At 43.6% G+C, this 24241-nt stretch overlaps 1 protein-coding gene across 9 annotated transcripts in view; it reads left to right on the top strand.

The window, feature by feature from the left end:
- The window catches only part of Prune2 (prune homolog 2 with BCH domain), a 253120-nt gene that overhangs the window by 127457 nt on the left and 101422 nt on the right, over positions 1–24241 (top strand). For all 9 annotated transcript variants that reach the window (XM_087908047.1, XM_087908050.1, XM_087908054.1 and 6 more), the window contains exon 7: positions 21905–22060. In XM_087908047.1, the coding sequence (XP_087764173.1) occupies positions 21905–22060 (156 nt within the window). The remainder of the gene's footprint in view (positions 1–21904; positions 22061–24241) is intronic.

Raw genomic sequence — 24241 nt, 5'->3', positions numbered from 1 at the left:
AGGAACCCACCATCTTCAGAATGTCCGGGAGCTTGCAGACCTGCAGTGGTTAAATCAATAGTTAATGATGTTCGTCGTGTAATTTGAGCCTCTAGTTTGTTTATGCTAGACCAACTTGATCCATACTCCAAACAAATTATCTCTTATAATTACCAGCCCGAAGATAAATCTCTAAATGTTTTTCTGATGATAGTGCTGTGGTTGGCAGGTGTTAAAAGTGCCTCCCAGGGACAAAGATTGAAGATGAGCTCTTCCCGCAAATCCTTCAGGCGAGGATGTTGCGCTCTCTAGCCTGCCGTGTACAAAGGAGCCTTGTATGGTGCCCCGTTAATGAAATCTAATAGGCAAAGGTCGTACATCTTTACAAAGAAAAATGCAAAGCTGGTGTGTGATGAATGGGCTCCGGGGGCTCAGTGGACCAGCTCTGTGCTACAGAGGGTGTGTAAACAGTCTGCCTGGCTTCTCTCTAATGTTCATGCACTACGTCCCCCTCCTGTCAGTGATGGCTTTACCTGATGTAATGGGCACAATGGATACAAAAGTAAGCAGTCTGTCCATCTTCAGTTCTTTCAGCTACAGTGACTACATAGTCATTATTAATAGACACTTTAACCACCACAATAGTTTATAGAAAAAGGCTGTAGGTGTTTAGAGAGATCTCTTAAAAATCTATCTAATTAATTAAAATATGGTTTTAACGTCTCTTCAAGCAGCGGCATTCGATCTGTTGGTTGTGACCCCTTTGGCAAACCTCTATTCTACAAATATTATATTACAATTCATAACAGTGGCAAAATTACAGTTGTGAAGTAGCGATGAAAATAATTCATAGTTGTGGAGTCAGCACGCCATGAGGAACTATATTAAAGGGTCACGGCATTAGGATGGTTGGGAACCACTGGCTTAAGGGGAAAGTCCTCAAATCCATATGCTTTCAAATGCTCTCAGAGCACCAGGCCATGTGTGCGGTGATGCAAGCTTTTAGTCAAAAATCTGTGCTGCTTTCGAAATTCTAGAACACGTTAAATTTGGAATTGCAAAGAGTTAAATAAATCAGATATTGTTGAATCAAGTCGCTGCTGATTTTAAAAGAAGTTATCAGTTCATTTGCTGTAGTTATACTGCTGGGCGAAGAGACAGTTCAATAAATCAACTCAAGCTTGATGGATTCTTCAATTCACTGAAATGAGTGTGTGGAAGAGAAAAGAAATCTCTTAGTATTTCCTCCTTGACAAAAGGGTATGCAAAGAGCCTGAATGGATGAATGGTTGATTAATTTTGCCAGAAATTTTCTTGACAGCAGGAAATATGTTTTTGCATTGCTGTTTGCATGGGATTTATTTGGGAGAATATGAGTTATTGCATGTAAATTTGCACCTGAAGCTATGTCGCTAAAACAGCTATTTCTGAGTTTGGGACCTATAATATTTTTATGTGGTTGTGCACGCCACACCGTTAGGCATTGCCCCGGAGCAGTGTTTGTGAATGTCTCTTCTCACTGATGTGAGTACAACTGTCAAATGCTGCCAGGGCTTCAATTTTGAGATGGGTTAGGGTCCTCATCTCTCTGCAAGGAAAAGGCTGGAGGCAACCAAGTCCTAGACTTTCCTGGAGTCCCTGGTAGATGACTGATAGACTCTTTCCTTTAAATAAGGATGGGAAGGCACATGGTAGCCCCTATCCTTTCCAACTTATCGGAGCCTGTGAATGACTACACTTCCAAGGAAGGGATCCAGTCACAGACGAAAAGCCCCTGGATGCAGTTGATGACGGTTGCACTGGGTGAGAGCAGAAATCTTAGCTCCTTTACTAATCATATAACATCTCTACTGTACCTACCTGGTGAGGGACCTTTCCCAGGACAGTGCGGAAGGTATGCAGACTTGGGGTTCTCTATTGGAGAAGCGGGTCATAGCTTTCTCTGTGGTTGCCTCTGCTTCTGTGTTCAGGAATCTAGTCATGGTGAAAGAAATAATTACCCCTCCTATCCTTGTGCTGTAAGTCGCAGAAACCCAACTCTAACTGCTTCGAGGGAACAGCAAATCAAAGTATATCAAGTGTGTGGGGGCCTTGGGCACGAACTAGTGGTCGGGTCTTATCGTTTTCTCCACCTTACACCCATTTCTTGGTGCTGCCTACATTCCCAGAGAGGCTGTCTGTAACCTGCCAAGGTAGCTCCAAGAGTATCCAGTCCTTAGATCTTTAGACCACGGGGCAAGAGAGAACCTCATAAAATGCGTGTGAATTTTTTTTGTAGCCCAGTACTTTCAGTGTAGCTGAGTGGATGGAGCAGAGCCCTGAGGAGAGCTCTCATTATTTCTATGAGAGGACAGAGGCAGCATGAACATTCAGATCATACATGTTCAGGAGGAGAGAGGAAAGCCCTTCTCTCTCTATAACTTGCTTTCAGGTGTCCCAGACTCTGCAGAGGCCATCTCTATGGGGAGAATCGTGAAGGAGTTGAGTTTCGAACCCCAGCACCCAAGTAAAAATAAGGGTATGGCAGCACATGCGTGTAACTCCAGTGTTAGGAGACACAGACAGGGAGGGTCCCAGGGGAAGGGAAGGCGCACTCTGATCAGGCAGTCTAGCTAATTAGTGAGCTCCAGGTTCGGGTGGAGGAAGATATTGGTGTCAGCTTCACCCCTCTACAAATGCATACATGGCACATGCACTGTACACACACAGACACAGACAGACAGAGAGCCAGTGAGCTAGCCAGACACACACACACACACACACACACACACACACACACACTAAATGCTCAAAACATTTCTTAAGTGTAACTCCATGCTTTAGTTATATTTCTGTTGCTATGAGAAAACACCATGACCAAAGACGACTTAAGGAAAAGAGAATTTTACTTGGCCGGCATTTCTAGAGGGATGAGAGTCCATGGTGAGAGTCCAGCACAGAGGCACGGCAGTAACCAGCAGGCACAGCAACAGGAACGGGATGCTGAGAGTGCACATCTTGAACCACAAACGGGAAACAGAAAGAGCTAACTAAAAGTAACTAGGGGCTTTGAGTCTCAAAACCTGTCCGCAGTACCGTGCCTCCTCCCACAAGTCTCCACCACCCTAAACCTCCCCTGTCCCCAAAATGCTACCAACTGGGGACCAAGTGGTCAAATGCCCAAAACTATAGGGGACTTTTCTCATTCAAACCACATGCTCTATATAAAGGATAAAACCTGGAGAGAGATGGACAGGACGTAGGAACAAGTAGAAAGGTCACCGTTCCACAAGAGTGACCTCAGCCTATCCCATCTCTAGCGGACAGAGTACAACTCTGCATTGAGAATGTGGTTCCCTTGTTGACCATCTCATTGTGCAACCACGTGTGAGCCATTTCCCGCCACACATTTCTGTTAACCAAATCAATTCCTGGAATTAGGTATCAGTGGGCTCTTTAAATAAGAAAAAAAAATGCTTCTTTTTCAAACTTCTCCATATTGTTGGTATTTTGGCACTGCTGGTGACGGGTCAGGATGAAGGTGAGGAAAGAGTTAAGAGTAATGGAGGAAAATCAGAGAGACATGAGTGCTGGCACAGATGCACACAGGAATCCTCTAAATGATGAGCTGTGACAAGGGTCCAAGGGTCACTGGGGATTCCTCCCTCAGTTCATCTCAGAAGGAGCTGCTACAAGCCACTGGCTGGAGCCAAACTGGGAAAGATGGATGCTCGCTGAGTCTCAAACTCATGTTTCAATCCCAGGACCAACCAGGCACAGACAAATTAAACAACTTGGGCCCCGCACATTCTGAAGTTAATTGGTCCTTCCTCTCAGAGAAGATGACAAGCTGGGTTACTTGTTTGGGGGACCATGTAAGAAATACAAAAGCAGTGGCAGGTGCTGATTCTCAGAGTAAACAAAAAGCAATTAAAACCATTGGTTTTTGTTTTCTTTGAAAAAGGAAGAGAGAGAGAAGGGGAGAGAGAAAGAGAGAGAACATGATGTTGGATGGGTAGGTATATGGGGAGGATCTAGGAGGAGTTGAGGGTGGAGAAAACATGATCAAAATACATTGTATGGGGAAAATTAATAAAATACAAATAAAAACAATCAACCAAAAGTAACTATTCAAAAACTCACATCCAAAAGGATCTAGATGTGTGGGGGTGGGGCAGAGCCCATGTTGAAGAGAGATGCTTTCCCTGGGAGGTATCTGTTAAGTGCAGCTTTCTGTGTCATAAGTCATGTCATGGGACCTCCGAGAAGACTGGACATGTGCTAGTGATAAGATTGTACTTGTGGGAAAAGATTGACTCGCCCAGAAAAACAAACATGACTGCAAAATACAGCCAGGCTCCAGCCCCGCTATTGATTCTCCATTTGAAATGAGGATCCTATACCAGATTTAGATTTGACTTGGGCTCTCTGTATTTTTCATTTTGCAAAGGGAATGTGTTTAAGAATATTCTCTGCTAATATATTATCTCTTGTTAATTACTTGGACCCTCTTGGGTCTTTTTTGTTTTTATTTTTGTTTTGTTGGTTTCGTGTGTGTGTGTGTGTCTGTGTGTCTCTGTGTGTGGTGTCTACAGTGTGGGCTAATATATTGTCGCTCAATACGTAGTCAGACTGGCACACAGCCATCACCCAAGAGCTGCAGACAGCCGACGCTGATCTAATCAGAATCCTCATGTTAACAGGGCATCTTCTAGTGTTTCCTAGAAAAGTTAGAGAAACTTGAGCTAATTTATCTTGTGGTCCAAACCCCCCAGACCTGGGTGGTTTGGCCTCTGATAGTGGAGCTCCACTGCTCTTCCCTTAACTGATGGAGGAGCTGTGCGTTCTCCCTTCTGTTCTGTGGTGCACGCTAACTGATAGCCTCAGCAGAACGCTCCCAGCTCACTGGAGACTGGCTGAGAAAGCACAGGTGTGCGAACACCCTGTGACTAAAGTCAATGTTTACCAAGGATCAGCTGTGTTTGCTCCCAAATCTATTCAGAGTAGTTAATATAATTACATGATCACGAGCGAACGGGGTGGAATAGATTGATGCTTCGGAGAGACTCCGTGTAATGAGGTGATACCTGTTTATACTGAAAATGTGTCCTGGGATGGTGACAATATCACTACCGAAATGGGGCGGGGCTTGTAACATGTAGAAGGAATCTGCATTCCGATTTTGTCTCATGTCTGTTTCTGCCCTGTATTAATGAAATACAATTAGAAATGAGAGCTTCATTTTCTGTATGTGATTTCTACAGTGAAGGTCTGAGAAGCTCTTAGATACTCATAAATACAAAGGTTTTGCTTTGAAATGAAAATGTAAGTGGATACATAATTTTACCTTTGAGTTGCAATGAAATTACTGCTGTAGTTCCCTTTGGAACATTTCTTTTAAAATCATTGTCCTCTCCAAATTTTTAATTAATCGATCAATTAACTTTGTGTGTATGATTGTTTTGCCTGCATGTATGCCTGTGTACCAATTCCTGTCGAGGCTAAAAGAAGTTGTCCGACCCCCCTGAAATGGAGTGACAGGTGATTGTGACCTTCACATGGGTGCTGGAAGTCAATCCCAGCTACTCTGAAAGAGTAGTCAGCGTTCTTAACCACTGAGCCATCTCTCCAATCCCTAAAAAGCAATTGTTATATTAAGCAATTGCTTATCCTAATATCAACCAGAACAAGCAGTCAATAGAAACCTTCCACTATAAAGCTCTAGCGCTTGAAGAATTAAGGAAAATCAAACTGCAGACTTTACTCTTTACCCTTGTGTGCTCTTTCATTATCATGTTAGGACCTTTAGGTCATCAAACCATCCAAAGCGTCCTCTTCAGACCCATCAGCAGCACCTCAGGGGCTGGAGAGATAGCCGGCGCCCGGACTACTGGCTCAGGCTCTCTGCAGATGGGGCCAGGAGTCTGTGTTTTCAGGAACCTGCAGATGGGTCTCATGCAGCTCAGTCATTGGCAGGAAACACAGGAAGGGCAGTGCTTTGAGAAGAATCCAGTCTTCAAGCAATTCATTTATCAGGGACTCTTCCTCTCTTTCCGAGAGTCCTTTTTAATCAGAAACTCTATAGCTTACATAAGTTAAACAAAGGCTACAGCTGAACAACAAAACTGAAAAAAAAAAAAGACTACAAAGAATATCACATTGTGAAAGATTCTTTCGGGAACATAAAAGATAAAAGTCACCCAGTGCTCTGGAGTACTGTGTGAGTGAGCATGTGCATAACCGTTTACATGTCATCTCATTTGATTTTATAAGTAGGTCATTGCTTCATTTTCCCAATGAAGGTGCTGCAGATTAACACCATCAAGTAACATGCCCGAAGATAGATAGCACATGGAGCCAGGATTGGAATGCTAAGCTGTCAATTCCCAACCCTATTTTTTTTTTGCATGTATATGCATGCTGTGTGATGTTCATGTTTGTGTAGAAGCAAGAACAGCAAATGTAGAAACTATGTCTAGACATTACAAATTGAAAGTGATTCTTTGTATCATATAGTTTACTGTTCTTTACCCTACCTGTGTTGAGAGTAAGAGAGGAGAAACTCTAAAATAGACTCCCGCTTTTAATTTAAATTTTGTGGGATGGGCTCTTTGTTTCCTTTTCTTTCTGTGTGTGTGGTGGTTTTGTTTTGTTTTACTGTTTCCGGGATCATTCCGAGACACAGCCAGGGTTGAGAACCAGTGACACAGACAGGTCGGAAATGAGTTTTGAGATCTTGTTTTCTAAGTAGCCTCATTTACCAGTCAAGGATGCCAACTGCCCACTGAGTACTTGCAAGGCATCAGGCATGCTGGGTGACACATTGGTTCCTGCCATCCCCACATCTCATAGCAACTGGGGTCAAAGATAGGCTTGTAGGTTTGGGGAAATCTTAAATTATAATGTTCAGTTTTTAAAATGTCCACCTGAACTTGGGAGATGATTTGCTCTGTCAGCACAGGACCTGAATTCAGTCCCCAGAACTGAACTGAGCCATTTCTACTCATCCCGGGGTCCTGAGTTGGGTTCACAGCACCCATGTTGGGCAGCTCATGGAAACCTGTAGCTCTAGTACTAGGTTATCCATTTCTTAAGGACTCCATGAGCACACACAAATACATACAAAGATAAATCTTTAGGCTTTCCCCCAGCCCTCAATTCTAGTTCTGGTCAAATTCCTTTGATGTGCAAGCCAGCTTTCCCAGATGGGTGTGGTTGCCACCCATCACCAAAGAAGGATCCCTCACAGCAAATAGAGACCACCGCAGAAAACCACAGCTGGACCCAGTGCAGAGAAGCCTGCCCCAAGAGATACCTCGACATCTCAAAGGCACAGCTCCTGCATCTATAGATCAGGAAACATGACAAAAGAGGGCACGGGAAGATTATAAAAACCAGAATACCAGGAAGTCTGCTGTGAAGCAGTTTTCCTTAGAGATGTCTGCAGGAACAAGAGTGGGCCCGTGTAAAGATCAATGGGCACATTAATGTAGAGGAGGCCGTTTCGAGGGAGGCAGCTTACGATGGCTGGGAAACTAGCCTCTCTCTGGAGCATGAGCCCCTTATTGGTCGTCCAACACAGAGTGGAACCATATCCACATAAACAGCAAAAACGGACTTAGCAAGGTTGTGTTTTATATTTGTGCATATACCTAAGAGGGGGATGGGAGGAGTTTGTGGAGGGAACCCTGGGAGGGGCGAGAAGCAGGGAGAAAGGGATATAAATCTATTTCAATTAATAACAAATCTTCTGGAAATACACCTTGGCAGGTGAGGTGTGCACACCAGTAAAGAAAACAAACAAACAAATGAGCAAACCTTTACCCGGGGCCTTTACTTTTGTTTCCTTGGTTTTTCCTGAAAGGTGACAAAATTGCCCTCCTCTAGGGATGGTACGGACCTTGGGCATGAAAATAGCATTCCACCCTTCTGCACCAACCAAGAGGAAAATATTTAACCTTCCTGTGACTTGGTCTATCTATTAAAGACAGCTGTGCATTGTTCTGGGTGTGAGGGGAACGGAGAGGGCTCAGCGTGTGTTGAAGATAGGACATGATCGTGAGTAACTGTGTTTACTGCCCCAAGCTTCCATTCTTGCTTTGTTAACTTGGGACCAGTTCAAGGCTCAGTGAGGGTTCATCTTTCAACTCGCAATTAGGTACAAGCAGCCTGTGGACTCTGCACACTCTCTGAAAGTCGGAGATGGTTTAGTTTTAATCTAGCCATGAAAGACCAGCCCTTGACAATGAGTTGTGAGCTCGGCCATTTGCCATCCTGGTGTTGGAAATCTGACTCCTTAGAAAATGCATCCCCTGTCCTCCTGGGTTTTTCTCTCACCAACAGTCACGCTGTTTGTGTTGGAGGAAGCTGACATACTAATATTCAAATATTTCAAATGATGCTTGGGAGTTGGTGGCTGCAGAACGGCTCTCTCATTCTCTGTCTTCCCTGCTTAGCGTCTGCCATCACTAATAACTGGAAGTCTGACAGCTATGGTGGAGATTCAAGGTCCGAAGGATTTCAGCGGCTGCAGAGACTCACATTGGCTGAAAGAAAGCAGGAAGAAATCCCCGCCCCTTTCTGGTTTTTGAGATAGGGTTTCTTTGTAGCTCCAGGGCCTATCCTGGAACACACTCCATAGACCAGGCTGGCCTTGAACTCACAGAGATTCTCCTGTCTCTGCCTCCTGAGCGCTGGGATTAAAGATGTGTACCACCACTGCCCAGCTGGATCATACTGCGTATTTTTAATTAAGTAGACTTTCATTTTCTTAACATTCTTGTAAGTTTGCTTTGTCGCCCCCTTTATAATTTCTTTCTGGTGGAGTGTGATAGCCCATGACAACAAAGCAACTAAGTCACCTCACCTAACTTCCATTCCTGAGCATCATTGTGCTCTCCATGTGGCTTGGCCCCTTGGCTGCAGGTTAAAAGGAGATGTGAAGTATGCGTAAGTTTGGGGAGGGTGTTGCCTCCAGAAACTGAGTCTCACTCAGAAACCTCTAAGGGATGCCTTTTCTGTGGGTGGTCCTCTTTCCAGTTCACAGTCGTTTGGCCCCACGGATGGGGTAGCCAATCCAAAATGGAGCAGAGTTTCTTCACCAGGATTTTCACACTCAAGACCAACAGGGAACAGTCTGAAGTGCAAGAACCGCACTAGCCTGCTGGAGCTGCAGTTTCCCACCGCACGAAGGATGCCAGTTGGCCCTGGTGATGCAGAGCGGCTCCCACACTCCTGGACATCCTTTCCTTTCTTGCTGTCAGTGGTTCCAGGGCTTCATTTCTAACGTTCCTCAAACCCTTTATCCCTTTACTTAAGCCAATCATACTGAATGTTCTTGTGACTTGAGGCCAAGAGAGCCACAGGACTGGGAGTGAACTCCTAAAGAAGGCCTCTTCTGGTCGTGCCCCACCCCGCCCTACCTCCACACACACACATCTCCAAGGGAAAGTAAAACCACAAAGCCCAGAGTGGGCCTGTTTTCTGGAGGGGGTTGCTGGTAATTAGCTCAGATCGCAACAAATGGCACACACAGACTGTTGCCTCTGCGTGTGTGCTCCGAGATTGGTGTTTACCCTATTATTTTCCAATTTAGAGATGGCACCAAGTTTATCAGGGAGCAAATGGAATCCAGCAAAAGCATATCGAAGTGTGGTAAGAGGTGTGTGTCTTGATGGGTAGATTTTTTAGACTTCAAAAATAATTAATGACTTTCACTGGGTTGTGAGCAAAGGGGACATAGCATATCCCCCCCCCCTTACACTTGGCGATGCTTGGATATTTTTAGCAAATGAGTTGTCAGCAGAAAGGCTTCATTAGACCCATCAGGATTTCTGCCTATGAAGAACGAACCCCAAACTGTACTAACAGTTTCCCTGAGCCCAGATGATGAAGCACCTCTGACAAGAGCCATATTGTGCTCCCCATGTGAGGAGCAAGAGGAACAAAAGAGACAGTCTGATCTTCATTTGGTCAGGTTAATATTGACACAGCTCAGATGCATCGGGAGTGTGTGTGCACGGCACACGTATGGGAGCTCTCTGGAGATCGTGTGGGGACTTCAGGAAGGCAGAACAAGAAACCAACGAGAAGAATAGTCTGCTTGACTGAAATGATCTTCCAAGTCATTCATTGTTTTTACAAAGAGAAGAAAAGGCAGTAGACTTAGGGTTTATGACTCAGAAGCAACCAACAGGCAATGTTGTCACATCTATAACATAGCTATGGAAAGGATGTACTACTATTAATCTTATTTAGGAGTTCAACTATTGCCATGGTTCTAGCATTTCAAAAAAGTGGAGCATGCCTAGTGAGTAGTTTTGTTGTTTTTGGTTGGTTTGTTTGTTTTCTTTGTTGAGACAGGGTTTCTCTGTGTAGCCCTTGCTGACCTAGAATTCAATCTGTTAACCAGGCTGGCCTCAATTCAGAGATCCTCCTGCCTCTGCCTCCCGGGTGCTGGAATTAAAGACATTTCACCACCACTCCCAACTTGAGTGATTTTCTTTTACATATATTTCCTGATCTATTCCTTCATAAGCATGCATGGACAAGAAAGAGTCCTGAAGAAAAGCCACATAGTCCTTCTTCGCTGTCTTTAAGTGGTCTGCAGAAGGTTTGGGTGATCATTGATGGAATCCTTAAAGAATCTGTAAATTAGCTTGATGTGGTGGTGTTTGCCTGTCTTCCCAGGATTTGGGGAGAGAAAGACAGGGCGATCCAGAGTTTACTGTCATCATCAACTGGAGAGACTGTGAGGACAGACTAGGTTCTGTGAGGCCTTGCTTTAGTAACAAAGGAACGGATGGCTTTTCTGTGGGTGTCGTCTTTCCAGGTCACAGTTGTTTGGCCCCATGGATGAGGTATCTAATCCAAAATGGAACGGAGTCATTCACCAGGATTTTCACACTCAAAATTAAGATGAAAGAGGTGCTTTTTGTGTGTGCAAAGACTTGCTAGCCTGCTGGAGCTAGAGAGAGAGCAGACACACACACACACACACACACACACACAGAGAGAGAGAGAGAGAGAGAGAGAGAGAGAGAGAGAGAATGCAAATTAGCTAGTTAGTGACTAGCTTGACTGTGCTGTCTTCATCAGATTGTGCCGTTCCCTTCTCTAAGTCCTCAGTATCCTCCTGGCCCCTCCTCTGGGTCAGCAGAGGAACCGTTTTCCATGTACTTTGTTCAGGCTCCTGCTTCCAGGTCACCTCTCCCTGGGGCACCGTCCGCCCCCTGTATGCTAGAGACAGTGAAGATGAAACAGAATCTCAACGCACTTCAAAGTCCTCCAGAATCCAGTTCAATCCCGTTTATAAAACTCTGAATGCGTACCTGAGCTTGGAGGTGAATTACTTCCCAGCCAATTCCTATCCCTCCCTGCTCCCCCTTCCTCTTCTTCTTTCTCCTTCTCTTCCCCGCACCCTTCTTCCCTCCCTCCCGGTCCCTGCTCTTGTCTTTTGTGTCTGATAACATGAAAACAGGTGGTTTTCAGTTTTTAGGGAATATACAATCTCCCTCTGTTCTTAAACTCATCATTCTGAGTGAGGACCTTATGAGAGTCACCGCAGGAAAGACAATAACCTTTCTCTGCAGTTTTCCACATGCCTGACCTGTATCAAAGCATTGGCCATCTGCTGTCATTAGTAGTTGTCTTGGGAGTTGTGCCTTAACAAGAGGATGCTGCTTTCATAGACCTCTCCTGTTACGATGCCCACTTAGTCAAAGAGGAAAAAGGCAAAAGCAAAAGGCCGTCCTGTTTAGTCTCCTGTCTCCTCCACAAATCCCAATTCCTTGTTTCCCATGGGCATTTGAGCAGATAAGAAGCAGCGTTGGGAATATGTTTAGGTATGAGGCATTTATATTACAATAAATATGAAGTGGGGTTAGCTGTTGGAGGAAGAAAATCTCCATTAGGATAATTCTGGACAAGCAGTGGTGATGCCAGATCCACTGCCCTGCTCCCCCACCCCCTGCCTCCGAAAGCACACATTGCTGGGCTGCCGATAGATGTAGCTCACTCCCTTGGTAATATTTAGTTAATACACATGATGCTGGCACCACAGATGCCAGGTGTGATGGCACATTGCTATCCTCATGGCTGAAAGTAGAAGGCAGGAGGATCAGAAGCTTATGACAATCCTCCACTAGAGCCATCCGTAGCTACATGAAACCAGAGGGGTGGGAAGAAAAAATATATGTTCCTGCAAGAACATCTCGACATTCTTCTTTATAGAAGTGTCTTTGGGTTTCCAATTTTAGGCTCTTACATATAATTAATAGTCCATAATTAACTTAATCCCACATTTGTATTTAGTGGGTGAGAAACTGGAAGTTTATCATGGAGCATGGTGATCATAAGCCACGCTTCATAATCAAGGTGGTCAAAGTCAAGGACATGACTGACTTGTATAGAGTGGCACAGGGAAAAAGCCAGTAGAAAAACTACTTCTTATTAAACTAAAAGCTAAATTTCTCAGTAATGGCTTCCTTGAGGAAGAGTCTCATCTGGGGATAAAGCAGGAGTTAATATAAAGCCTGTGAATGTGGACTAGTGAGAAAAGAAATCCCATCTGTCATGTATTTGAGCTCTCTCCAAGCCTCCTGATCCAGTACAAAACAGACAATGTTACTGACCTTGTAGGGCACCAGGAAGCTCATAGAAGGTGATGAGACTTAGCTCACCAGGTGCTTAATATAATGCTGTTAGGTTGTACTGGGAAAATAATATTTACTTAAATCAATACTGCTAATCAATCATCCAATAAAGCACATTGATATGTATATATACTTTACATTAATTTGTATTACTGCATATTCAAATCTCTCAAAAGTTTGCCCAAAAGATTTTGGGGGGGGGGTTATAAAGGATAAAAATAGACTCTCTCTCTGACTCTATTTTCAAAATCTAATATCCAGTCTAGTTTCAATAGGCCCAGGAAAGTATTTTAACTACACTAAGATTCCTGGGTTGCCTTTTAAAAAGAACAAATAAGAACAATAGTATGTAAAAAAAAAGTGTCTAGTCAAAGTATGTAAAGTTTCTTTGTTTACCAATTAAAGAATGTATGGAAAACAGAATAAATAAAAATTTTAATTTATGCATTTTGTGTTCTCATAAATCATTTTTCTGTCAAGATTATCAGACTTTATTATTGCTGAACACTTTAAACATCATCATAGAAATTTGGTAGCATAAATCATGAACCTTTCATTTGGAACATTTGTATCCACACCTCAGCATTTTTCTTAGATCTTGAATACACAGGAAAATGACCCTCAGTCGAGAAATAAATCCATGCAGAGTCTAAATGTCAAACGATACTCTAAGATTTCAGAAACTCAGCAATCTGGGCCATCCACCCTGCTTGCAGAAGTTAGGTCGGTCAGTCTCTGCTTTGAAGACTCTGTATTCAAAATGCAGAGCTACAAGGTTGTCTTGATCTTCTTACTGGCTTTTGTCTACAAGCATTCTATCTACGCATGGCAGTCACTTACTTGATGTTTCCATTTCCTGCCAGAAGAAGATAATACAGATGTAGCAAGTCTGGGAACACCTTGTCAGTGATATTACAGCGCTCTATTGAATATCAGGTTTGGCAGAGCTAGTTCATGCCAGTAGATAAGGAAGGCAAGTGCTTTGAATTAGGTGTGTAGCCCAGGATGCTGGGCCTCTGTGGAACAATTAGCGCCAGAAGTAAAGCCCACTGAAGGCTGTTAGGTACCGGTGAGGGAGTGATAGAAATATGAAGGGGACTCTATCCACTCTTTGTGCAGAGTGACTCAGTATCTCTATTAAAGCATGCTTTGACTTTGCATTCCCTTCATCATCTGACAGAAGATTTTCTGTCGATGTCATTTACATGACTTAGAGATTAGCATGATCAACGTTAGAAAGCACAAGTGTTGTGAGGGATATAAAGGAAAGAATCATGCTACAAACAAGGAATCTCCATGTACACACCTCACAAAATGCTTCCTGTGGTTGGATGGAGTCTCAAAACCCTGAGAGGAGAGTGGCCTCTTGACAGCTTAAAGACCAAGGAGAGAAAAAGAACCTATTGTTTGATGCTTGCCTAAGGCCCAAGCCAGCTCTTTGTGTATCATCTCTGTTCTCACAGTACTCTTTGGAGGTAGGGGCTGATAGTTGAGGAGATCGAGGCTCAGAGGTAGAGGGACACTCACCTGGGTAGAAAGTGCCACAGTCAAGATAATCTAAATGAAAGTATTGTAAGGAAATGTATAAGGGATGGATTTTATCATTGAATCATTATAAGTATATATGAAAATCTCCAACAATAAAAAAGATATTGAATAATTTAAAAAAAGATAATCTAAATGATGCCAAGAACGTAACTAGAAAGCTTTAGAGGACATACTTTAAAATAGAGGAATACAAAGATCAGCAGTTTGGCTGCTAGTGACAGTGTAATATCAGAGTGTCTTAATTCTCTGCAAATGAGAATTTTTAATTAATATTTTAAGCTTCTGTTGATGGGGAGCAGGAAGTATGCTACGAGGTACTTATGAAGGTCAAAGGACAACATGTGTGAGCCAGTTCTCTTCTTCCATCTTGTGGGCCCCAGGGATCAAACTCAGGGCATAAGAAATGCCTTAGCCTACTGAGACATTTCACCGGCCCCACATATGACATTTTATGACAAAGAAATACCAAATTTTATAAGAAAATATCTTTCAATTTTATACCATAGAGATTAGATTGCACTTAACTGTTTTAAACATTTTCTTGTATTCTTAATAACTCTTTAACTTTTAAGAGTAGTAAAATAACAATTATAATACTATAATAGTAATATAATAATTTCATTTGCATGACCGTTGCCTAATTTAGTGACAATATCTCAATTGTTGGCCATACAGGTTTTCTTTATGAGTATCTTTTATTAAGGTAATAAGTCCATAAATATCTTTGTCTACAAACATTGCATGCATGTCAATTCTTTCTTTATGCTCTGTTGCTAAAATCTTGTGAGTACCCATTTGGAAATATTTACCAATGACAGAAAAAGAGGTAAAGATTTTATTAGTAAAGAAGTTCTCTGATAAATGAGTTCAAATATTTATTAGTTATTTGTATTTCAGTTGTAAACTGTCTTCTATGCTTTCCAAATGTTTTTCTACTGAGATATCTAATTCTAATTGATTTATTTAAACCCTTATACTCAAGGATATTAAATGTTTTGCCTCTCCATATTTAAGGAAAATAAAATAATGGGGAAAGAGGGTTCGAAATAGCAAAGGGCTATTATTTTCTTTACATTTTTTAAATCGTTATTTATTTACTTATGCATTGTGCACACGCTTGTGTGTGTGTGTGTGTGTGTGTGTGTGTGTGTACCCATGTAGAGAACAACTTGTCTCTTCTTTCCTTCTACCCTGACATACACCTCAAGTTGGCAAATCCCTTTATATACTGACCCATCTTTTGGGGTCTAATTTGCATTTTTAAAAGCCAAGGGTGGTGCTGTTTGAACTGATCAGAGGGAGAGGAAAGAGCCTGGGACACTAGTTGGGGTGTTGCCATCAGTGTTTGGGCAAGAAATGATGGTAGCTGGGGCTGGAGAGACGATTTGGTGCTTAAGAGCACACACTATTCTTCCAGAGGATCAGAGTCAGAACCCCAGCACCCACACCAGCTGACTCACAGCCACCTGGAATGCTAGCTTCAGGGGATCCAGCACCTCTGGCCTCTGTGGTACCCACACTCATATTTGTATATATGCATACAGACAGATAGACAGACACATGCATGCATGCACGCACAGAGAGAATTAAAAATAAAAAAGAAATAGAGACCAGAAAGATGATATGGTGGCTGGGTCTAAGACAGTCATGGAAATGGAGAAAAAGTGTTTGACCCAATGTAGGTTTTAAAGTAGTTTGTTGATGGAATATGTGAGCTGTGAAGTGGGGGAGGGAAAAGTGCCATAATAATCCCTAGCTGTTTGGCTTGAGTAACTGTGGATGGTGGGGTCATTTAATAACACTGAAGGAACTGGGCAGGACTCAGTCAGGTCATCTTGTAGTTGTGAGACTGGCCAGATAGTCCCATGCATAAAGTCCAGGTGGGTGTACTTATTCATTGGAAAGTAGGAGTTTTAAAGTCATGTGACTTTAAAACTCTCTGAATGGAATTGCCAAAGAGAGTGGGTACCAAGGAGGTAGTGGAGTTGAGGGACATGGAGTATCTGGGGCAGCGAGCACTTAGCAGTGAAATAAGGAAGTACTACCAGCAAAGATGACCAAGGAGTGTCCAGTGAGTGAAAAGAGAAGCACCAGGAGGGCATGATGTCAGGAAAGGGACGTGCTCAGGAAGGGCGGAGGGTCAGCTTTGTGGGAGCTGCAGGTAAAGCCCAGTGGGGTAAGAACGGGAACATGCTTGATTGATTGGTCAACATGGAGTGATTGGCAGTTTGGAGAAGAGCAGTTGGAGCAGAAAGATGGGTCTCAGCACAAACAAGGCAGCCTAGAAGACACTTGGAGGTGAGAGTGTATGGGGATGGTGCTGTTTCTCTCCCGGGAAAGGCCCACCTCTGAACTACTTAGATGTCCCTCAGACATTACTTAGACTGAGTTCCTTTGGTGTGATCCATGACGCTGCCAGCATTTAGCATCATCCCTGAATTTTGTTTTAGAAAAGTTTGGTGCCACCTCCAGCCACTCCCTTCCTCTCTCTGCATAGGTTGCTAGCTTTATTGCTACTTAAATTTTTGATGTTGGATTTATTTATTGTATTTTAGGTATGAGTGGTTTTTGCATTTACAGCTGTGCACCAGATGCAGGCTTGATACCCACGAAGGTCAGGAGAGCATCGGGCTGCCTGGCTCTGAAGTTATGAGCAGCTGTGAACCACCACATGGGTGCTGAGAACTGAACCCAGGTTTTCTGCAAGAGCAACAAGTGCTCTTAACCCCCGAGCCCAGTCTCCAGCCTGCAATACTGACTTTTTGAAGTAATCCAGCAAGACATAAAATGGTAGTTTAGAACAATGGAATCTCCCACTGCATTTGACTGTATTTCCAACAACAAGTCTATTAAATCTACCAGGCTCTCGCAATCTCAGGTCTCATATTAGGTCAAGTGGAGTCAAATCATTTCTGCTTCTCCACCCTGGGTTGCAATCATTGTCACCATTTACACTATCATCAAGCTGTTGTAGGATTCTGCAGATCTCTACATTAACTTTTAACTGGGAATTAACAACCCTTTTTTGGTCCCTACCTTTCTAGATTTTTCTAATTCCAGAGCTTGGGATTATTCAGGCAAACAGATTCACAACCTTCTAAATGTCTGATGATGGAATCTCTGGGACCTGGGCTCTGATGGGAAGCCATTTTTCCTGGCCTGGCTGACTAGTTCCCAGTTGCAATGATAAGTAAAATTCCTAAATTCTGGCGAGGTTCAGAAATGGAGAGGGCGTCTGTGCCTGGGGTTGCATGGTAAACTGTAGAGAGAATAGCCCTTTGCTTTCTAACTAAGTGGGAAACGCATGTGTGTGCGTATAATTTAACTGCAAGTGGAAGAAGCAGTTCACAGACATCTGAGCAGGTTAACAAATCGTATTTGTATACGTGTAACTAAAACAGTAATTTATCAGGTAGAGGCAGATGGGGGAAATAAAATGCCAACCTGTGTCTGCAGTAGGGCTCAGCTGATGATGAAGAGCTGTTTGCTCAGGGCCAGCGTTGCTCGTCAGCAACGTAAGAGCCACTGCAGCACATGACTCCCTGCATAGCTAGAAGACAAGAATAAATTACACGCTATGCAAACAGCACCAGCGTAGAAGCAGAACAAACAGACTGTGCCTCCCAGAGTCCTGAAGATTCTCACTCATTCCCTTGTTTGACTGTTTTAAATACGAAACTCTTGACACTATCTTGAGGCCAGTAGGATAGGATCTGGCTTGGACAAATTTATCAAAGTGCTTGGGGCATCAAAGCTGATCTTTGTTTGAGGCTAATGTAAGATGTATCAGTTTTGATAATGTGCCATAATGGCTCACATGATTTTTTTTTCTCGGTACTTCTTTTATATCCATGGAATTTGGTTTGGGATCACCCATAGGAGGGTTGGCCAATCTTACCCAGAAGATCTAGACTGCAAGACTTACTTAAGGGACATGATGAAAACACACATTCTTAGACTTAGTCTCTAAACTGCTAAATAACAATTTCCAGCAAAGTGTTTACAACTCACAGCCCAGGGTGTTTTTGTGATGAGATCAGTATAAGGAACCAGGGAGTGGGGGTGTTATCCAGCTAAGTCTCAGGAGAGCACTGAGAGTGCCAAGGGCTGGTTACAGGAAAATATGGGGACCAATCCCTTGCGAATGCAGAGCTTTGTAGTTGGGATGCAGGGACAGATGCAGCTTCAGTAAGTCTGGGGTGTGGGTGGAGACTGTACCAGTGCTACTGGACAAGATGCTAGAAATGACGGTATACCAAAGAAGAATCAAAACAGCTTCTGATGTAGCCAGCGTTCTTGAATAGCAGAATGCCCACAAGTACAGCTTTGAATAATGCTTCTGAATCGGCATCTGCTCATGTAAAGTCAGATTAACCTGTTCCTGTTTAAGTGACACAAGGGCAATGGTCACCGATGCGCATCACAACGTCTTCAGAAGGTGTGCCTTCCTTGTAGGGGTTTGTGAATGTGTTAGGGGGTTCATATTCTGTCAAATATTTGGAAAGGACAATTGTGGGACTTCTTAGAAAGTCTCCAGTTATTGATGATAAGCTGTAGTTAAGTATCTTTCCCATTAAGTTTCAGAATCAGCTCTGCTTTCCATCCGGAGAGGCACCCAGCCCAACATCCAGGTTCTTGATTAATCAATGCTATTCTGCAGCGTTCTAGTGAATGCTTATCACACTTAAGGGATGGTCTGATTCAAAGAAGGCAGACTCTGAACTCCCGCGGGCGAATGTATTCTCTAATGCCTACTCCGTGACTGCTGCGATGGCCTTCAGACACAGATTAAAAGCACGGGAGCTGGCAGTGTGATTTCTGGGTCTCATGCTTCCAAGGTTCTTGTATGTGAACATCACAAACTTCACTTCCAAATCAGACCAATAGATCCATCAAGAATACATCCTGAGAGCTTTGTGGTTCTCGTGTGTACTTCTCTCTAACCTAAAGGAGAAAGTGACCTTCTCTTTACTAAGTGATCTAGTAAAATCCCTAACAAGAACAGTTGCCGTGAGAAGTTTGCACAGTGCCTCACACCTTTAGTCCCAGCACTCGGGAGTCACAGGCAGGTGGATCTCTGTGAGTTCAAGGCCAGCCTGGTCTCCCTAGTGAGTTCTAGGACAGTCAGAGCTATGAAGAGAGACCCTGTCTCAAACAGCAAAAACAAAAAACAAACAAACCAAAACAGGTAGCCAAGCCTCATCAACACATGGAAGCCCCATCCATCTAGGGTCTCTTAGGGGTCTCATAGACCTTACGATTCCACTCAGTGAAACCACAGAATCTGTGCATGAATGGTAATTTTTGGTGGCTGGTAAGGAGTCTCAAGCAGCTACATTGTGCAAATATTAATGTGGTAACCAATCTATAACTCGATGTACCTATTCGGCTGTTCACATCGGTTAGGAGGGCGTGGCATGACAATCACATTTTCTATGGTAAATACTTGAGTTTTAATATTGTGCCACAGCAAACATAATTACAATTACTATTGTAATATAATGCGTAGAAGTCTCTAAATCCCTTGAGTGTACATCGTGATTTTTTCACTGAGAGAATCATAAACTTTCAGTTTACTGATTTTACATAATAAGAATGATGAAGATGTTGGTGGTGATGATAGTGTGTTTGTGTGTGCGTGCGTGAGTGTGCATGTGTGCACTGCCATTCCTCAGTATCTGAAAGCCCTCTTTGAATACCCAAATCTATAGATATTGAAGTGTCTTCTGTAAAGTGGCATTGAATTTATATCTAAACAATGTACATCCTTCTGTATTCTCTAAGCCATATCTAGATGACTTATAACACTTAAACATAGTGGTTGTGTATTTAGGGGATAATAACAAGAACCAAGTCTGTATGTGTTCAGTACATATTTTTTATAAACATATGTGATCTGTTCAACTGTTGTTTGGATCCACAGATGTAGAACTTATTGATATAATGCCTAGTAGTGTGTGCATGCATGTACGTGTGTGTCCATGTGTGTGCATGTGTGTATGTGTGTGTGTGTGTTTGTTCTATGACAGAGGAGGTATAGCACAGACTGATTTTGTTTATTTCTCTACTGTCATTTTATAAGTATTTCTTGAGCAGCTAGTCTATGTCAGATGTCAATGCCAGGGGTTATAATATTTCACTGTGCTTCTTGAAAGAAGTGAGAGAATTTTGGCAAAGTGGTCTCACTGAAGTTGATATAACTTGAAAAGTCAAAACATTTCTGTACGTGACGTCACATTCAGGGAATGCTGCAGTTCCTGCCTTCTCTGCAGTTGCCATATATAGCAAGGTAACCCCAGCACTACAGCGGTTATAAAATTCTGCTGGGCTTCTACCCCACCATAAAAAATCCTGAGGGACTGAAGCTTCAGCACAGTTTGTAGAGTGCTCTGTTAATGCACAGAGCCTTGGCTTCAGTACCACAGCTCCACATACGGGAGACCCTGTTTCAGAAAAGAATTCCCCAACCAATCATCCCAGTTCATCTTCAGGGATTTGAATGGAAACTAACAGTGATAGTAGAAAATAAAATTGTAGGACTAGCGAGGTGGCTAATCAGATCCGAGTGCACAAGCCTGACAGCCTGTGTTCAGTCTCCGGAACCCACACAAAAGATCCAGATGTGATGGCACACATCTGTAATTCCAGAACTCCTTCAGCAAGATGAGATGTGGAGATAAACAGGCTGAATGTTCACAGGCTGACTAGCCTGGAGTTTGCAGAGCAGCCCCAGAAACAAGAGAGACCTGCCCAGCAAGGAAGGAAAGAACTGACTCCCAAAAGTTGTGCTTCGACACCTGTACACACATGCACATACACATGTGCATGCACGTGTGCACACCTTCAATGCTGTATTAATTACTTCTGTTGCTATGATAAAACACCATGACCAAGCAACCTTCAGAAGGTGGAGTGTGTCTTGGCCTACGGTTCCAGAGGGACAGAAGTCCACTGTGATGAGTAAGGGTGCAGGGAGCTGAGAGAGCGCATCTTTACTGCGAGCACAAAGCAGGGTGAGCAAATTGAAAACAGGGCAAGCCCCGTCCCCCTTTCTCCAGCAAGGCTACACCTCCTAAACTTCCACAATGGCACCACCAAATGGGGACAAATTGAGCAAATCACTGAACCTATGGGGATCATTCTCATTCAAACCACTACAGGCACCCCCACCCCAAAAATAAACAATATTGTAAGTAAGACTATATCAGAATACATCATGTATGAGGATCAGGAAACAGAAGATGACTTCACTATGCTTTTGGAAGGAAGGAAGGAAGGAAGTAAAGAAGAAAGGAAGGGAGGGAGGGAGGGAAGGAGGGAGGGAGGGAAGGAGGGAGGGAGGGAGGGAAGAAAGGAGACAATCACGCAGACCCCTGGTGTATAATGCTTCTTGCTTTTCTAGTGACAGGCTGAGATTAAAGCCAACAGAAATTCTTATATGGGTATCATAAGAGATGAGATGAGATGTGTTTTTCAAATACTTGATAAATATTGCATAAAAATGTACTCCTTGTCTAAAGGATTGATAATAATAGCAGAGACATCTTCCTTCCTTGGTTCGGGAAAACAAATCAGTCAAGTGGATTTTAAGCCAGAACATGGATATTTCCAAAATTTCTCAAAGCATTTACTTCACTTGCTCTGACGATAACTATCTGTCCTAATGCATCACAGGCCTGAGTTGATGTGTGGCTGCTGTCTGAAGCAGGCAGTTTGACATTGATCTTACATGCCTGTCGTTTCAGGACTGTCTGTTTCATAGCAACATCACCAGTGACTTGAAAGCCTTCACAGACAAGTTTGGTTTTGATGTCCTCATCCTGATCGCGAGCTACACCATGGAGGCGCAGCAGAGACAGCAAATTGCGGTGTACTCCCAGAACCTGGAACTGTGCAGCCAGGTGAGCCTTCCTCGGTCCGTTCCACTGTTGGTGAGCTTCTGGAATTAAGGACATGTGCTAAGAAGTAATAACAGACTGGTGTCTTCTAAAAAATAGGCCCAAGATAGAGCCCTGAGACTCGACTTGTAGGGGGAATTGGGGCATATCGTGCATTGTTTCATTTTAGAAAGGCTGCTAGTCCGTTTCGTGTTGCTGACAAAATGCCAGAGGCCAGGTACTTTTTAAAGAAGAAACATTTATTGGCTCACAGTTCTAGAGACTCGGGACTTTGCCCTGATGCGGCACGGGCCTTCTGAAGGACAGCATCACACAGAGAACCTGGAAGCAAACGTCTAGACTTGCTTTGTAACAACCCATTCCCGTGACAATCGATACAGTCCCCTGAAGCTCTCATTAATCCTCCTTGTCATGTAACGACCTTCTGCTAGCCCCACTTCTTAAAGATTCCACCCCATCAATACTGTCACCACCGTGTAGGGAGCCAAGCTTTGAGTGCACAGACCTTTGCACGGTGACACAAAACCACAGCACAACGTCACAGTTGTTCCCCTTCTAGACTGAACCCATAAAGAGAATTATCAGCTCTTTCTCACCCAAATGAAGGCAAGTCCACCTTTTCTATGCTGTTTTTTTTTGAGACTATTCCCTGGTGATAACCAATCTAGCTACTGTCTCAATATCCATGTGGTGCCCGGTGCTTAGAACAAGTGATCCGATGCCTTAGCAAACACAGTGTGAAGGTGCTCAGGTAAGCAGCTGGATCTTGCAGGGTAAGAGTTGGGCCTTTTAACACAAAACCTAGAAAATAAAAAAGAAGAGGAGGAGGAGGGGGAGGGAAGAGAAGGAGGAAGAGGAGAAGAAGAAAGTTAATCACAACAGGTCCTGGATATGTGAGTCTAATTAGTTATTATACTTAATAACTAACGTCGAGATTGATATGGATATAATGACTGGTTAGCATGAGCCTTACTAGTGAGTCAGAGTCCTTGGCTACCACAGGTGGTGAAAGGCCAAGACTCCACTTTCTTTTTCAGCGTCTCCCCTCTGTTCCGTTCCTTCACGATGACTGTATCTACTCTCTCTTCTTTCTCGAGTTTAGATAAGAGCATGATGCCCCTGCACTGACCCAAGTACTTTGTGTCCCCTACACTGACCCACGTGCCTGTGTGTCAAATCGCCACTGTGGCTTTCCCGGAGCTAAGGCACTATGCATTTGGACCCAAGGGTGTGCTATTACCTTTCTTGTCACTGTGACAGAGCACTTGGCAGAAGCAACTGAATGGGAGAGAGATTTCCCCTGGCTCATATTTCAGAGATTCTGTCCATCATGGCAGAGAAGGCACGGCAGTTGACATCTGTGGCAAGTGGGAGCTTGGGACGTGGCTTTCTCACACTGCGAGGGATCAGGAAGCATAGGGCCAGATAAGAAGCAGGGCTTCCCTGCAACCTCCAAGGCCGACCCTACAGGCCTGTGTCCACCAGCTAGGAACCGTGTCTGAAGAGTTCCATAGCGTCCCCATAACACCAGCAGCTGGGGACCAGGGATTCAAGTGCATGAGCCCGTGGGGAACATTTTACTGCCAAGCCATAACAAAGGGTAGATTTTACCCTATTTGCTCCTAACTTTCTAGAGAGAAGACATAAGCTGTCCATGTGTCTGCTATCATAGTTTTTGAACCACTTTTGGCAGCAGACTCCTTTTCCAAGTCATTTTGAAAGTAAACTCCTTTAAGCAAAGGAAGCGGTCAAAACCCCGGAGCCGGCACTTCCTCTTCTCTCCTCACCCCACTGACAGTTTCAAAGGCAGCTCCCCTAAATTCCCGGCAACCCAGAGGGGACAGGCTCTGCACCACGGGGTCCTTCTTTATCTCGTGGTCACACAGTGAAGAGTCCACCTCTGTGGTTCAGTCACAGAGTTCAAAGTTCAGGTCCCATCCCACCAGCAGAGAGTTGTTGATGCATCAGTCCTTCCCTGGGTCTTGTTTCCTTATCAACAAAGCATGATACAAAACAAACAGCCACATTGTATCACGGTGAGAAGAAAAGAACCTTTGGGTGTGGCACACTTACGACTGTGCTGTGTGGGTAGGTACTGGGGAACACTGCTAGCTGTGGTTACCTTCAAGGTCATTTCCATGACTTCTGAGGCTCTTCTCTCCACCATCATTTTTAACCCCTGTA

This window comes from Myodes glareolus, chromosome 7 (assembly GCF_982192425.1).
Source record: "Myodes glareolus chromosome 7, mMyoGla1.1, whole genome shotgun sequence".
Lineage (NCBI taxonomy): Eukaryota > Metazoa > Chordata > Mammalia > Rodentia > Cricetidae > Myodes > Myodes glareolus.
The sequence above is the reverse complement of the archived record's forward strand: the minus strand, read 5'-3'. Positions and strand labels throughout refer to the sequence as shown.